Below are 15,828 nucleotides of genomic sequence, written 5' to 3' on the forward strand. Positions count from 1 at the left end.
AAGGTAACACGTTATACTCATATAAACCGGATGGAGTTACAAAAGCCGAAATATTCTTTCCTCTCCCAGTTAAAGACAGACACTAGTAACCTTTCAACAAATCCAACTTAGTAAGAAATTTAGCTTTGCCAATTTTATCAATACAGTCATCTGTTCTCTGAATAGGATAAGCATCTGTTTTAGTTACTGAATTAACCTTCCTGTAATCTGAACTGAACCTAATAATTCCATCTGGTTTCGGTACCAGAATACAAGAAAAAAAATCTTTCTGAGTTTGAAGGTCTAATAATGTCATTTCTCAACGTAAATTCCATCTCCTGATCCATGATTTTACTCCTTAATGTATATACTATATGGGTGTTTATTCATGGGACTTGCTTCTCCCACGTCTACATCATGATAAATCACTGATATGTTTATTTTGGCACATCAGGAACAAATCTGTAAATTTCAAAATTACTTCCTTCAATTGCATCTGTTTCTTGTGATTTAAGATGACCTAACTTTTCCTCCAAATTTTCCAAAATTGCTGAGTTCGACAGGCGCTCAGGAACCATGGTTTCTTTAAGGTTACCCTCACAAGATTTTGTTGCCATAATCTTATGATCGATAACTTCTTCAACCCTCTCAACAGCAAACACCTCTGAAACAGATGGTTCTCCACTCCCCTTATCCTCATCATAAGGTTTGGTGGTGGTGCACATCTCTGCGAATGAACCGGCCCTGTTTGTACCGCTGCGCTGGCGGGGCAGCTGAAGAAGATGGCGCTGTCAGGGCTTGCTTATTGCCTCGTGGCCTCAGTTTGTGTCCCGGGCCACTTAATGACGTCACCACTGCGTGGGGCAGAACAAACGTTGGCCTTAAATTGGGGCGCTCCAAATTCAATTAAACAATTGTCCTGGAAATTCCATCAAGTCCTGTGGTGTTTTCTGTGTGTAGCGGCCATGACATTGGTGACCCTGCAGAGCCCAGATGACATCTGGTCTCAAATCATGGATTCCTCGGCGATCAGCACTGTCTCTGTGAAGCTCCCCCATTCTGGACCCACCGGCCCCGCACATGGATCAGGCAGGTGGAGGCGGAGCTTCAACTCCGGCAGATCACCATGTGTGTTCTACCACATGGTGAGTGTCCTCAACAAGGAAACAGCAGCCAGAGTTGATGATCTGATCCATGATCCCTCTGAGGAGGACAAGTACATCGCCCTCAAAACCCTCCTCCTCAGCATCTTTAGACTCTCCTTGGTCACCATTATCCCTATCCATGATAGGCCGATTTAATGCTATTAAGATGATGATCTTACCTAAATTTTTATATATATTCCAAGCTATACCTATTTTTGTTCCTAAATCTTTTTTTGATAAGGTCGATTCTAAATTGTCCTCGTATATCTGGCAAAACAAGAATCCTAGATTGGGGAAAATATATTTACAGAAATCCAAACTAGAGGGAGGGTTGGCATTACCCAACTTTAGAATTTATTACTGGGCAATTAATATTAGTTACTTAAGGTATTGGTTGAATTATTCAGAATTATCTCTAAATCCCCAATGGGTAAATTTAGAAATTAAACTGATGCAAAATTTCTCAATTAGCTCTATTTTGGGAGCTGCTCTCCCTTTTCCTCTTACTAAATTATATAAACAAATTGATAATCCAATGGCTAAACATACACTACGTATATGGTTTCAATTCCGGAGATTTTTTGGCCTAAGTCATTTTATCTTGGAAACTCCTATTGTACTAAATTTCCTTTTTCATCCCTCTCTAATTGATCAAGCTTATTTACTCTGGAAAGTTAAAGGTATAACATGCTTTTCGGATTTATTCTTGGATAACTCTTTCATATCATTTGAACAATTATCCATGAAATATGATTTACCTCGATCTCATTTCTTTCGATATTTGCAGATTAGGAGTTTCTTAGTTTCGACTTTACCCTCTTTTCCCAATCGGGAGACTACGACTGTTTTAGAGGATATACTATATTCAAAATTCCCTCCAAAAGGTGTGATATCTAAATTATAATTACAAAAATAAATTCTGGGACTTTTGAAAAGTTTAAAAATGATTGGGAAAGAGAACTCAACCTTCATATTTCTAATGAAAATTGGAATAAAATTCTGCGACTGGTAAACTCTTCTTCTCTATGTGCAAAACATTCACTAATACAGTTTAAAGTTGTTCATAGAGCTCATATGTCTAAAGATAAACTCCATCGCTTTTATTCTCATATCGATCCTATATGTGATAAATGTCAATTGGAAATAGTTTCCCTTACACATATGTTTTGGTCCTGTCCCTCTTTACAGAATTATTGGAAGGAAATTTTTTCCATTATATCTACTGTTTTGAATATTGATTTACAACCACATCCCATTACTGCAATTTTTGGATTACCTATGATAGATTTGACTTATTTATCTCTTCCTGCGGATCGTATGATTGCTTTTCTTACACTAATGGCTAGAAGATCTATACTATTAAATTGGAAAGAGGTAAATCCTCCCACTGTTTTCCAATGGTTTACCCAAACCATACTATGTTTAAATTTAGAGAAAATTAGAAACTCTGTCTATGAATCCCCTTCTAAGTTTGAGTTAACCTGGCGACCATTTATTCAATATTTTCATTTGTGGTGAGTTGATCTGGCTCTGTTTTCTTTTTATGATTATGTATGATAATTGGGCTGTAAGATGAGATCGGAGTGATCGGCATGGTTTAGCTATATCTGTAGGTTTTTTTTTTAAGTTTTTTTAAAATTCAGATTTGTTTTTTCTTCTTTTTTGGGTTTTTTTTTTCTCTTTTTTCATATATTGTTATTAATTATATCTTTTTTTTAGAGATAGTTCACACCCTAAACTGATCAAATTTTTTTTTATGATATATTTTTATTCTGTAATATTATTGTTTAATATCTCTGTATTAATTCATTACTTACTATGTATTTTTTTATATCTCTTTGAACTGTATGTGTTTATAAATTATAATAATAATAAAAAAGATTGAAAAAGAAAAGAAAGACTCTCCTGTCGGCAGCACGCAGCCAGGCTGATGCACCTCAATGGCCTGGGGGACAGACCTATATAGTATATACATTAAGGAGTAAAATCATGGATCAGGAGGTGGAATATATGTTGAGAAATTACATTATTAGACCTTCAAACTCAGAAGGTTTTTTCTCTTGTATTCTGGTACCGAAACCAGATGGAATTATTAGATTCTGTACAGATTACAGGAAGGTTAATTCAGTAACTAAAACAGATGGTTATATTATTCCTAGAACAGATGACTGTATTGATAAAATTGGCCTTGATGGACGAGATGCTTGCACTGATAGAAGGTCACAGACCCTGCCTGATGCTTGAGCAAGCCTACCTCGAACAAATGCCAGAGGACATCCCGTTCCTGCAAGCAGACGAGGACTTCTCAAATCCCAGGACAGTCGCAGCCCATGCCGATGTGTTTGGCGGACAATGAGAGAACGAGGCCACCATAAACCAGGTCACAAGCCCTGTGCCTGAATGACCACAGCCCAGACAGAAGACGGAGGAGCACCAGTCGACCTTGTGCTTCTACAGGGGCACAGTTCCTACTTCTTCAAAGCCGCCACCATCGTCCCTGGGCCGAAGAAGTCATCAGTTCTTTCCTCAGTGACGGCTGCCCTGCCCCACTTACATCTACCATCATGAAGTGCTTTGAGAGTCTCATCATGGGGCACATCAACCTCCTGTTGCTCCCCTCACTGGACCCCCTGCCATTCGTATATTGATCAAACTGCTCTATGGATTATGCCATCACCACCTCCCTCCATTTAGCCTCACCCATCTGGAAGCAAACACAGGTCTGTTGGAATGTTGTTCATTGACTTCACTTCAGCCTTCAACCCAATCAGACCTCAGTACCTGATGGAGACGTTGAACCTGCTGGGCCTAAACACTTCCCTCTGCAGTTAGATTCTTGACATCCTGTGGGGGAGATCTTAAGCATTCTGGGTCACAATCAGGACTTCCCAGATCATCACCCCTCCCCACCTCCCCCGGGCTGTGGGCTTGTCCATTGCTGTCGACTCTGCTGACCCATGGCTGTGCAACTAGACTCAGCTCAAACCATATCCTCAAGTCCATTGATGATGCGACCGTGGTGGGCCTTATCAGCAAGAATGATGACTCAGTGTTGAGGTGCAGTTGCTAACAGACTAGTGCAGAGCCAACAGTCTATATCTGAATGTTAATAAAACCAAAGAGATGGTTGTCCACTTCAGGGAGGCCCGAAGGATCACTGTTCACTGACCACTGACGGCTCCACCGTTGAGGTTGTGAAAAGGACCAGGTTTCTTGGTGTGCGTTGGGTGGAGAATCTCCCCTGGTCCTCAACACCAGCTCCATTATCGAGAAAGCCCAGTAGCATCTCTTCATCCTCTGAAGGCAGAGGAAAGTTCATCTCCCACCCTCCATCCACACGACATCCTACAGAGGATGTATTGAGAGGATTCGGAGCCATTGCATCACACTCTGGTTTGGAAACTGTACCACCTCAGACCTTAAAACCCTCCAGAGGATAGTGGAATCAGCAGAGAATATCATTGAGGTCTCTCTTCCTGCCATGATGGACATCTACAAGGCAAGATCCACGTGGAAGGCAAATAATATGGTGAAAGACTTCACACACCCTTCTTGGAAATGGTCTCCATTCTTCCATCTGGAAGGAGCGTTCGGGCCCACTCATCCAGATTGTGTAACAGCTTTTATCCGCAAGCCATCAGGCTCCTCTATTCCGAGAACATATGTGTACTCGTATATCATGGGTTTGTTTTCGTGGGTTTTTTAAAAAAATGTCTTATGACTTAATAGTTCATTCCGATTTATGTCAATATGCTCCTTGTTCCTGGAGAAACCCTCTCTCATCTTTCCTGTGATATTAATGGCAATGGTTTGAATGATAAATAAAGGTGACTTGACCACTTGGATTTCCTTCCCTTCAGACCCCAAAGAGTACGGATTGGTAAACTCATCTCCTCCACAATCAGGAGCGGAGAGTCACAGGGTGGCCAATTCCATCTCCTGCTCTATTCTCTTTGCACCTATGACTGATTCAGAAATTACATTTTCCAATCACTTATTAGCAAATGATACCACAGCAGTGCACTGTATAAAAAGGGTCAATGGGTCAGCACACAGGACGGAGACAGAAATCTTGGCTGAAGCAATATAACACCCACTGTCTGCGTCAAAGAGCTGATTGTGGACTTCAGCAATGTGTGACAGAGTATATAGATATGTTTTTGGGAGATCAATTAGAAAAGGTTTGTTAGAGCACAATTCAGGTGTCCCAGCTATATTCATCCTTTATGAGTGACGAGCCACCTGCTGGTGAGGGGTAACAGGAAGTCCTCCCTATGGCGCTCCATTCCATCCAGTCGCTACTATGTACCATGACCAACACTACTCGTCACAAGCTCTTACTCAATTTGGAAAGTAGGTCGAGATCGAGAACAACACTCCCAACCTGGATCACCACTCCGGGTCCAGTCCTTCTCAGGAAGCATGTGAGGAGAAGCAAGAACCGACCCCCTGGTGGAAAGGGCGAACCTGCTCCACACCAATCCCACGTATGCCTTTGTGGATACCCGGATGGGAGGGAGAACACGGTCTACATCAGGACCTGTCAACCACCAGATCAAAGGGTCTGTTGCCTCAGGTGCCCTGCAAATCACGGAGCTCATTCTCACAGCCCCCAGTTAGGGCCTCGGGGGATCCAGTTCAGGAGGAAAGTGCATCCCCCTCCACCATTGAGCCAGAGGACCAGCCCACCTCTCCTCCCTCACAAGGGGACCAGGAGACCCAAGGAGCCTAAGGCCCCTCCCCCCCAGTGCTAAGGTGCTCCACCAGGATCTCCAGGTCCCCGCATCGCTTAATTCTGTAAATTTGTAAATGTATATTTTTCAACTTTTCTTCTGAACCCATGATCTCTGTCTTCATTCACAGACCCTAAATTCTACAAGAAGGGGTGAATGCAGTGAATTGGGATTCACTGGTAGTGGGTCGGGAAATGTTTGTATTGGAATATATGGGTCAGCACAATGTCGAGGGCCGAAGGGCCTGTGCTGTGTTTTGCAGGAAAGTGCACAGTGATTTTTTTTTCCAAAAGATAAGGTTGTATTTGACAAAATGTGTGGTGTTTTGGGGTCAAAAACCACAACTTTGCAGGGCCAAAATCTGGGCAGTTTTCATTTAAAAAGCCCAAACTGTGATTTACAAATTGTGTGTTTTAGTTTAAAAATCATGTCTGTACTTTGCAAAAGATGAGACAATGAGACCTAGGAGCAGGTCGGCCATTCAGACCATCGAGTCCGCTCCCCCATTTCATCATGAACTGATCCATTCTCCCACCGCCCCACTCCCCTGCTTCTCCACACAGCCTTGGTACCCTGACTGTTCAGAGAGCTGGGACTGGGAGAACATGGCAGCACTGGCAGAACTGCAGACCCATGGAGAGCGGAAACCCAGGGCTCCGTTGTGGGCTCCTACCATCCAGTCTGAATGCTGTTGGATCCGGACAGGCTTTAAAAACCTGTACATTGACCTGACGCTGGTTTTATTTGAAAAATACTGCAGCCGTGGGGGCCGCCTCCAGGATAGCAGGGCCTATGATTGGCAGCAGCCAGGAGAGGTGAGAGACTTCGGGGAAGCAGAGGACTGGCTCAGGGCACCAGGAAATGGGGAGCCCACCCCGGTTTAAGAAGGAGATGCAGAGGAGGTGACCCCTGGGACAGGATCACAGCGGCAGCCCAGAGAGGGGTTCTGTCGTTGAACCCACAGGCAGGGGGGCGGGGGCGATTCGAGGGAAGCTGCTGACAAGTGCAGTTGAGGGATTCACAGGACTGCAGGAGACTGGCTCAAGATTGGCCGAAGTGGGTCCAGGGATCTGAAGCAGGATGAGAGAGGGGGCCGAGGTCCCTGAAGGGTTCCTCATCATGATGGGGGCTCAGATCTGGAGCTCAAGCTGCTGATGGTTTGGACTAGATTCTGTGTGGTGACAGGGGCTATGGGAGGGTTGGAGGCAAATTGACGGACGCTCAGTGACTCTGGGAAGGTCTCATTTGCTTCTCTTTCTCTGACTGTAAAGAGGTGCTTCAAGCAATTTCTGCCAATGTCAAATCTGTCTGCCCTACAGCAGATGAAAAACAAATTTTGTGTAATGTTGCAATGTCTTTATTACATGGCAATAAATTGAATCTTAACTCTTGGAAATGTGAGAGAGATCTGACTCTTTCATTTGTCCACACAGAGAGTGGTGCTGCCTGGAATGTATTGGCGAGGGTGGTGATCGAGGCTGGGACAACCGGGACATTGAAGACTCTTTGACAGGCAGATGGATGTAAGGATAATAAAGGGTGACGGGTGTAAGGTAGGTTAGATTGTTATGGAGTAGGTTTACGTCGGTCAGCACAACATTGTGGACTGAACGGCCGGTCTGTGCTGGAATGTTCTGTGTTCAATGCTGTTGAGCAAATAAGGAGGGTTCCAACAGTCCCAGTCAGGATGGTGATAAAGATGGGGACAGATGTGGCTTTGGTGAGGGCCCCTGCTTCAGCTCCAACTCTTCCCAACAAAGCCTGTGCACCGTGTACATGGCTCAATGTCCGTGGGACCTTCTCTCGTGGTCTTGTATTTCCTTGTGACAGGAAAGGAGGGGACTTGAGCTCTGCTTCCCTGTTCTCTCCCAACAACTGATCCTAATTCTCCTCATATTTTTGCTGAATCATTACAATTAAACGCAGTTTGAATTTCCAGACTTTACTGTGGCATTCCCTGAAAAAAATTATTTCCCGCCACTTAGATCTTTTCACAGAGTCATAAAGTTTCCCAGCTTAGAAACAGGCCCTTTGGGCCAACTACAGATTGACTGTCAGAGTTCAGTGCATGACGTCACATTCAACCCTGAGATTCTTGTTCCTGTAGGCGAGGCAGAGTTACCACTTCTTGGTCATGCCAAAAAGAACCAACTCAACCTACGCAGGGAAACAAATAAAGAACAACTGGGAACAAATGGTGCCATATAGATTCCGATTTATTGACAAGTACACACATAAAAACTCAGAGATTCATTTTTCCTCTGGACAGACACAAATACCACTTATTGGAGGTCTAAAAAACTGTACACAACATACACATGTAAACACATGAAGAACTGTAAACAAAGTGTACAATACATTGGAAAAAAATCGTTAAAGTCTAAACATAAGAATCCTTAAATGAGTCCCGTAAGCCAACTACCCAGAGCCGACGTAACCCCACTACCCACAGCTGCCTTAACCCCACTACCCAGAGCCGCCATAACACCGCCACCCAGAGCCGCCGTAAACCCACTAACCAGAGCCGCCATAACCCTACCACCGAGAGGTGCCGTAACCCCACTACCCAGAGCCACCGTAACCCCACGACCCAGAGCCAACGTAACCCCACTACTCACAGCTGCCTTAACCCCATGACCCAGACCGCCATAACACCGCCACCCAGAGGTACCGTAACCCCACCACGCCATAACCCCACCATCCAGAGCTGCCGCAACCCCACCACCCTGAGCCACCATAACCCCACTACCCAGAGCTACCATAACCCCACTACACAGACCCACCATATCCAAACTACCCAGAATCACCTTAACCCCACTACCCAGAGCCAGCGTAACCCGACTACCCAGGCCACCATAACCCCACTAAACAGAGCCACCATAACCCCACTATCCAGAGCCATCGTAACCCCACTAACCAAAGCCACAGTAATCCCCACTACCCAGCGCCAACGTAACCCCACTACCCAGAGCCACCGTAACCCCACTACCCTAGCCACCATAACCCCACTACCCAGACCCACCATAACCCCACCACCCAGAGCAACCGTAAACCCACTCTCCAGAGCCACCGTAACCCCACTACCCGGAGCCACAATAACCCGAATGCCCAGAGTCATCGTGACCTGACTACCCAGATCCACCGTAACCAAACTACCCAGAACCACCGTACCCACACTACCCAGAGCCACCGTAATCCAACTACCCAGAGCCACCGTAACTCCACGACCCAGAGCCGCCGTAACTCCACAATCCAGAGCCGCCGTAACCCCACTACCCAGAGCCACCGTAACCCCACGACCCAGAGCCACTGTAACCCCATGACCCAGAGCCACCGTAACCCCACTATCCAGAGGCACCGTAACCCCCACTACCAGAGCCACCGTAACCCCACTACCCAGGGTCACCGTAGCCCGACTACCCAGAGCCACCGTAACCCCACTACCCAGAGCCACCTTAATCCCCCTAACTAGAGCCACTGTAACCCTACGACCCAGATCCACCAAAATCCCACGACACGGAGCCACCGTAACCCCCACGACCCAGAGCCGCCGTAAACCCACTAACCAGAGCCGCCATAACCCTACCACCGAGAGGTGTCGTAACCCCACCACTCATAGCCGCCATAACCCCACAACCCAGAGACACTGTAACCCGACAACCCAGAGCCACCGTAAGCCCACGACCCAGAGCCACCGTAACCCCACTAACCAGAGCCACCGTAATCCCACTAACCAGAGCCACCGTAACCCTCACTACCCAGAGCCACCGTAACCCCACTACCCAGAGCCACCTTAATCACACTACACAGAGCCACCGAAACACCACGACCCAGAGCCACCATAATCCCACATCCCAGAGCCACCGTAACCCCCATGGCCCAGAGCCACCGTAACCCCACTACCGAGTGCCACTGTAACCCCACGACTCTGAGACATCATAACCCCACTACCCAGAGCCACCGTAACCCCACTCCCCAGAGCCGCCATAACCCCACTAACCTGAGCTGCCGTAACCCCACCACCCTGAGGCGCCGTAACTCCACCACCCAGTGGCGCCGTCACCCCACGACCCAGAGCTGCCTTAACTCAATGACCCAGAGCCGCCGTAACCCCATTACCCAGAGCCACCGTAACCCCAATACCCAATGCCGCCGTAACCCCACAACCCAGAGCCGCCCTTACCCAACTACCCAGAGCCGCCGTAACCCCACTACCCAGAGTTGCCGTAACCCCTCTACCCAGAGCCACCGTAACCCCACAACCCTGAGCTGCCATAACCCCATGACCCAGAGCCGCCGTAACCCCACGAGCCAGAGCCACCGTAACCCCACGACTGAGAACCGCCATAACCTCATGACCCAGAGCCACTGTGACCCCATGATCCAGAGCCGCCGTAACCCTGCTACCCACAGCCGCCATAACCCCACGACCTAGAGCCGCCGTAACCCCAATACCCAGAGCCGCCATAACCCCACAACCCAGAGCCGCCCTTACCCAACTACCCAGAGCCTCCGTAACCCCACTACCCAGAGTCGCCGTAACCCCTCTACCCAGAGCCGCCGTAACCCCACAACCCTGAGCCGCCATAATCCCACGACCCATAGCCGCCGTAACCCCATGACCCAGAGCCACCGTAACCCCACGACTGAGAGCCGCCATAACCTCATGACCCAGAGCCACAGTGACCCCACGATCCAGAGCCGCCGTAACCCCACGACCCAGAGCCGCCGTAACCCCACGACCCAGAGCCGCCGTAACCCCACTAGCCAGAGCCGCCGTAACCCCACTAGCCAGAGCCGCCGTAACCCCACGACCCAGAGCCGCCGTAACCCCACGAACCAGAGCCGCCGTAACCCCACGACCCAGAGCCGCCGTAACCCCACGACCCAGAGCCGCCGTACCCCACTAGCCAGAGCCGCCGTAACCCTTCTACCCTGAGCCGCCGTAACCCCACTACCCAGAGCCGCCGTAACCCCACAACCCTGAGCCGCCATAATCCCACGACCCAGAGCCGCCGTAACCCCATGACCCAGAGCCACCGTAACCCCACGACTGAGAGCCGCCATAACCTCATGACCCAGAGCCACAGTGACCCCACGATCCAGAGCCGCCGTAAACCCACGACCCAGAGCCGCCGTAACCCCACGACCCAGAGCCGCCGTAACCCCACTAGCCAGAGCCGCCGTAATCCCACTAGCCAGAGCCGCCTCAACCCGACTACCCAGAGCCGCCGTAACCCCACTACCCAGAGCTGCCGTAACCCCACTACCCAGAGCCGCCATATCCCCACTACACAGAGCCGCCGTAACCCCACTACCCAGAGCCGCCGTAACCCCACTACCCAGAGCTGCCGTAACCCCACTACCCAGAGCCACCGTAACCCCCACTACCCAGAGCCACTGTAACCCCACTACCCAGGGCCACTGTAACCCCACCCTGTGCAGTGGCATTTCTAGTTGGGACGTGCCTTTGTTTTTGATCATTTGAAAACAGCTTAAATGTACTTATAAATACCACTGATATTATTATATTACATTCTAAAAAATTCCAAATTCTGAAAGTGTCTGGTCCACAGGATGTTGGATAAATGATTGAGCACCTGGAAACAGAAAGAAGAAAGAGTTAGAGAAGAGAAATCAAACTATTATATAAACACAATATCATAACAGTCAAATGACAACAAGGTTGTAAATTACTTCAACAATTATAACATGGCGAATTGTAAAAAGTCACAAAATTATATAATACGACAAATTCTATCCTCTCACCTTCTGAACTTCTCGGGTAAGTACAAATCATTTCACTACCTTTAAAGTAAAACACAAAATAATAAAGCAAGTTTCTAGTGATCTCATAAATTAGGAAAATATTGAATAAAAGGAGCCCATAAGCAGAGATAGATTAAATGTGATCAAGGTAGAAGAACATTGGAGATTCCCCAAAGTATCTTTTCCTTTAGCAGGCCCTTTCCACATCCAGAAGGACTATTACACAGCTGACATCCGCCAGGAGGCGCAGTCCAAATCCGGCACCTGTCAGACAGACCATCCCACAACAGGCACCTGACCAATCCTCATCTGGCATCTGGGAGATGGACTATCCACACCTGGCACCTGGCAGGTGGACCATTCCACATCTAGCAGGCAGACCATTCCACATCTCGCAGGCAGACCATCCCACATCTGGCACCTGGCAGGCGGACCATTCCACATCTGGCAACTGGTAGGCGGACAATTCCACATCTGGCATCTGGCAGGAGGACCATCCCACATCTGTCATATGGCAGCAAAGCTATTCCACATCTGGCATCTAGCAGCAGGAACATTCCACGTTCGGCACCTGAAAGGTGGACTATTCCACATCTGGCAGGCCGACCATTCCACATCCGGCATCTTGCAGCAGAAACATTCCACATCCGGCATCTGGGATTTGGAGGATTCCACATCAAGCAGGAGGAAGAGACTACTGGGGAAATGACCAACTCACACATACCAGAAGCAACACCAAATAAACAAAGAAGGCTGCAGATTTTCACGAATGTCAAATTCCTAAGCATTAAAATTCTGAGGATCTGTCATGGAGTCTCCATGGTGATGCATTCAAAAAAAGGGCTATTGGTTATACTGTGTGATATGCCTGAGGAGATTCATTATCGCAATGAAGACACACCTTAACCTCCACAGGTGTACTATGCAGATCATTCTGGTAGGTTGCATCACTGCCTGGTCTGGAGGTGCCATATCTCAGGAAAATCATAATTTCGAGAGGGGGTTTATCTCTCCCTGTAACATCACAGGCACCAGAATTCACTCCAGTCAGAATCTATACATGACATGCTGTCTTAAAATAAAAGTCTCTATCATGGAAAATCTCCACCACCCAGACCATAACTTCCTCACTCTACTATCATTGGATAAGGTACTGGAGCCTGAGGAATAGAGGTCAATGCCACCATGTCAGTTTCTTCCCTGATGCCACCAGATCCTGTATAATCAATGAGCCAAAGACACAGCCTTGCTTTTTTGTGCACTGTTAACTTTATTTTTAAGTCTAGTTCTGAACGATGGTTATAAGATGAATGTTTACTCCATCCTGCTGCCCCAAATCACCAAATATTAGGACATGTTCTTGACAATAAATCCTGATTCTGAACCTGACAAGATATGAAAGGTATCTTCACAAAAAGTGGAAATAGGTGCATGAGACCAAAAAATATGTAAACAATTACCTTCCCAGCAGGAGGCACACTGCACATCCGGCATCCGGATTGAGGCTCGTTCCACATCCGGCAGGAGGACTATTCCACATCCAGCATCCGGCAGGAGTCCCATTCCACATCCGGCATGAGGCCTATTTTACATCCGGCATCCGGATGGAGGCCCATTCCACATCCGGCAGGAGGACTATACCACATCCGGCTGGTGGCCCCTTTCATATCCGGTACCCGGCAGGAGGCCCATTGCTTCAAAGGCATGAGGCTCTCTTTTAAAATATTTTCAGTGGCCTTTAAGAAACAGGAAACAAACAGAAGCCATTAATCAATGGTAATACATAAAAAGGAAGATTCAGATAAAATACAAATTATAAAAATAATTGATCATGTCTAACCATTATATCATAACAAACAGAAATAAAGTGATAAACATTTAAACAATTATAACATATGTCTAATAGAACATGATTTAAATAGTATACGATACTCCAAATTCCTTCACCTTCCCTTCTGAAGTTCTTTTGTGAGTACATAAAATTTCTCTACCATTAAAGAAAACAAACATATAAAGCAAGGTCCCAGTGATTAAATGTTACAAAAATGTTGAATTAAAGGTGCCCATGGACACAGAATGTTTAAATGTGAATCTGTGGAAGAACATCTGATTAATTCAAAGTTAGGCCTGCCACCATATCACAGAGGAATTGAGTGTTTTTAGGGGCAACAGCATCTTTCCAACTCATCAATATTGAACGTCGAGCAACAAGGGAGGCAAAAGAGACGACATGTGGTTAATTCATAGTTCAATTCATTTAGGTTGTCTCTGTTGATCCAAAAGGAGCAATATTAGATTAGTTATCCACTTCAGGACATCCTTCAATACCATTGTTTCCTCAGTTCTGGTCAAAAATCAACTAACTCTATCCCTCTGTACTTTACTCTGCAATTGGATCTTTGACATTCTCATTGGAAGACCACAGTCAGGACGAATTGGAAACAAGGTCTCTTCCCCACTGATCATCAACACAGGTGCAGTCCAAGGATGTGTGCTTAGCCCCTGCTCTACTCTCTGTAAACCCATGACTGTGTATGGTGAGCCATAATTCCATTGCTAACAACATGTTGGCGGATGACACTACAATGGTCAGCAAACAATAAATGGCAATGATGAAGCGAAGAAGGAAGGACATAGACCAGCTGGTTGAATGCTAACAAATCAAACCATTCACTCAATGTCAACAAAACAATGGATAAGCTTTTGGATTCTGCAGGAAGTCAAAAGAACACGACCCAGTCTTCATGGAGGTCTCAGGAGTGCAGATGTTCGCGAATGTCAAATTCCTAAGCATTAAAACTCTGAGGATCTGTCATGGAACCTCCATGGTGATGCTTTCACAAAAAAACCTCACCATTGGCTATACTGTGTGATGTGCCTGAGGAGATTCATTATCGCAATGAAGACACTCCTTAACCTCCACAGGTGTACTATGCAGATCATTCTGGTAGGTTGCATCACTGCCTGGCTTGGAGGTGCCATATCTCAGGAAAATCATAATTTCGAGAGGGTTTTTATCTCTCCCTGTAACATCACAGGCATGAGAATTCACTCCAGTCAGAATCTATACATGACATGCTGTCTTAAAATAAAAGTCTCTATCATGGAAAACCTCCACCATCCAGACCATAACTTCCTCACTCTACTATCATTGGATAAGGTACTGGAGCCTGAGGAATAGAGGTCAATGCCACCATGTCAGTTTCTTCCCTGATGCCACCAGATCCTGTATAATCAATGAGCCAAAGACACAGCCTTGCTTTTTTGTGCACTGTTAACTTTATTTTTAAGTCTAGTTCTGAACGATGGTTATAAGATGAATGTTTGCTCCATCCTGCTGCCCCAAATCACCAAATATTAGGAAATGTTCTTGACAATAAATCCTGATTCTGAACCTGACAAGATATGAAAGGTATCTTCACAAAAAGTGGAAATAGGTGCATGAGACCAAAAAATATGTAAACAATTACCTTCCCAGCAGGAGGCACACTGCACATCCGGCATCCGGATTGAGACTCTTTCCACATCCGGCAGGAGGACTATTCCACATCCAGCATCCGGCAGGAGTCCCATTCCACATCCGGCAGGAGGCCCATTTCACATCCGGCATCCGGATGGAGGCCCATTCCACATCCGGCAGGAGGACTAAGCCACATCCGGCATCTGGCAGGAGGCCCTTTCCACATCCGGCTGGTGGCCCATTTCATATCCGGTACCCGGCAGGAGGCCCATTGCTTCAAAGGCATGAGGCTCTCTTTTAAAATATTTTCAGTGGCCTTTAAGAAACAGGAAACAAACAGAAGCCATTAATCAATGGTAATACATAAAAAGGAAGATTCAGATAAAATACAAATTATAAAAATAAATTGATCATGTCTAAACATTATATCATAACATACAGAAATAAAGTGATAAATATTTAAACAATTATAACATATGTCTAATAGAACATGATTTAAAGAGTATACGATACTCCAAATTCCTTCCCCTTCCCTTCTGAAGTTCTTTAGTGAGTACATAAAATTTCTCTACCATTAAAGAAACACAAACATATAAAGCAAGGTCCCAGTGATTAAATGTTACAAAAATGTTGAAATAAAGGTGCCCATGGACACAGAATGTTTAAATGTGAATCTGTGGAAGAACATCTGATTAATTCAAAGTTAGGCCTGCCACCATATCACAGAGGAATTGAGTGTTTT

The 15,828-nt window shown here is 46.3% G+C and overlaps 1 protein-coding gene and 1 long non-coding RNA gene across 4 annotated transcripts in view; one reads left to right on the forward strand and one right to left on the reverse strand.

The window, feature by feature from the left end:
* Positions 1 to 15,828, forward strand: part of LOC138750279 (uncharacterized) — a 38,455-nt gene that overhangs the window by 2,754 nt on the left and 19,873 nt on the right. For both annotated transcript variants that reach the window (XR_011349225.1, XR_011349226.1), the window contains exon 2: positions 7,291 to 7,410. This is a non-coding gene — a long non-coding RNA (uncharacterized lncRNA). The remainder of the gene's footprint in view (positions 1 to 7,290; positions 7,411 to 15,828) is intronic.
* LOC138750269 (ice nucleation protein-like) lies at positions 8,062 to 15,249 on the reverse strand. Of its 2 annotated transcripts, XM_069912376.1 has the most exons (3): positions 15,097 to 15,249; positions 13,087 to 13,362; positions 8,062 to 11,457 (listed from the first exon to the last, which is right to left on the reverse strand). In XM_069912376.1, the coding sequence occupies exon 3, from the start codon at positions 11,339 to 11,341 to the stop codon at positions 10,349 to 10,351; it is 993 nt and encodes a 330-aa protein (XP_069768477.1). In that variant the 5' UTR covers positions 11,342 to 11,457; positions 13,087 to 13,362; positions 15,097 to 15,249; the 3' UTR covers positions 8,062 to 10,348. The 2 variants fall into 2 exon arrangements, with proteins under 2 accessions (XP_069768477.1, XP_069768478.1); XM_069912377.1 differs by lacking the exon at positions 13,087 to 13,362.

This window comes from Narcine bancroftii, unplaced genomic scaffold (assembly GCF_036971445.1).
Source record: "Narcine bancroftii isolate sNarBan1 unplaced genomic scaffold, sNarBan1.hap1 Scaffold_111, whole genome shotgun sequence".
Lineage (NCBI taxonomy): Eukaryota > Metazoa > Chordata > Chondrichthyes > Torpediniformes > Narcinidae > Narcine > Narcine bancroftii.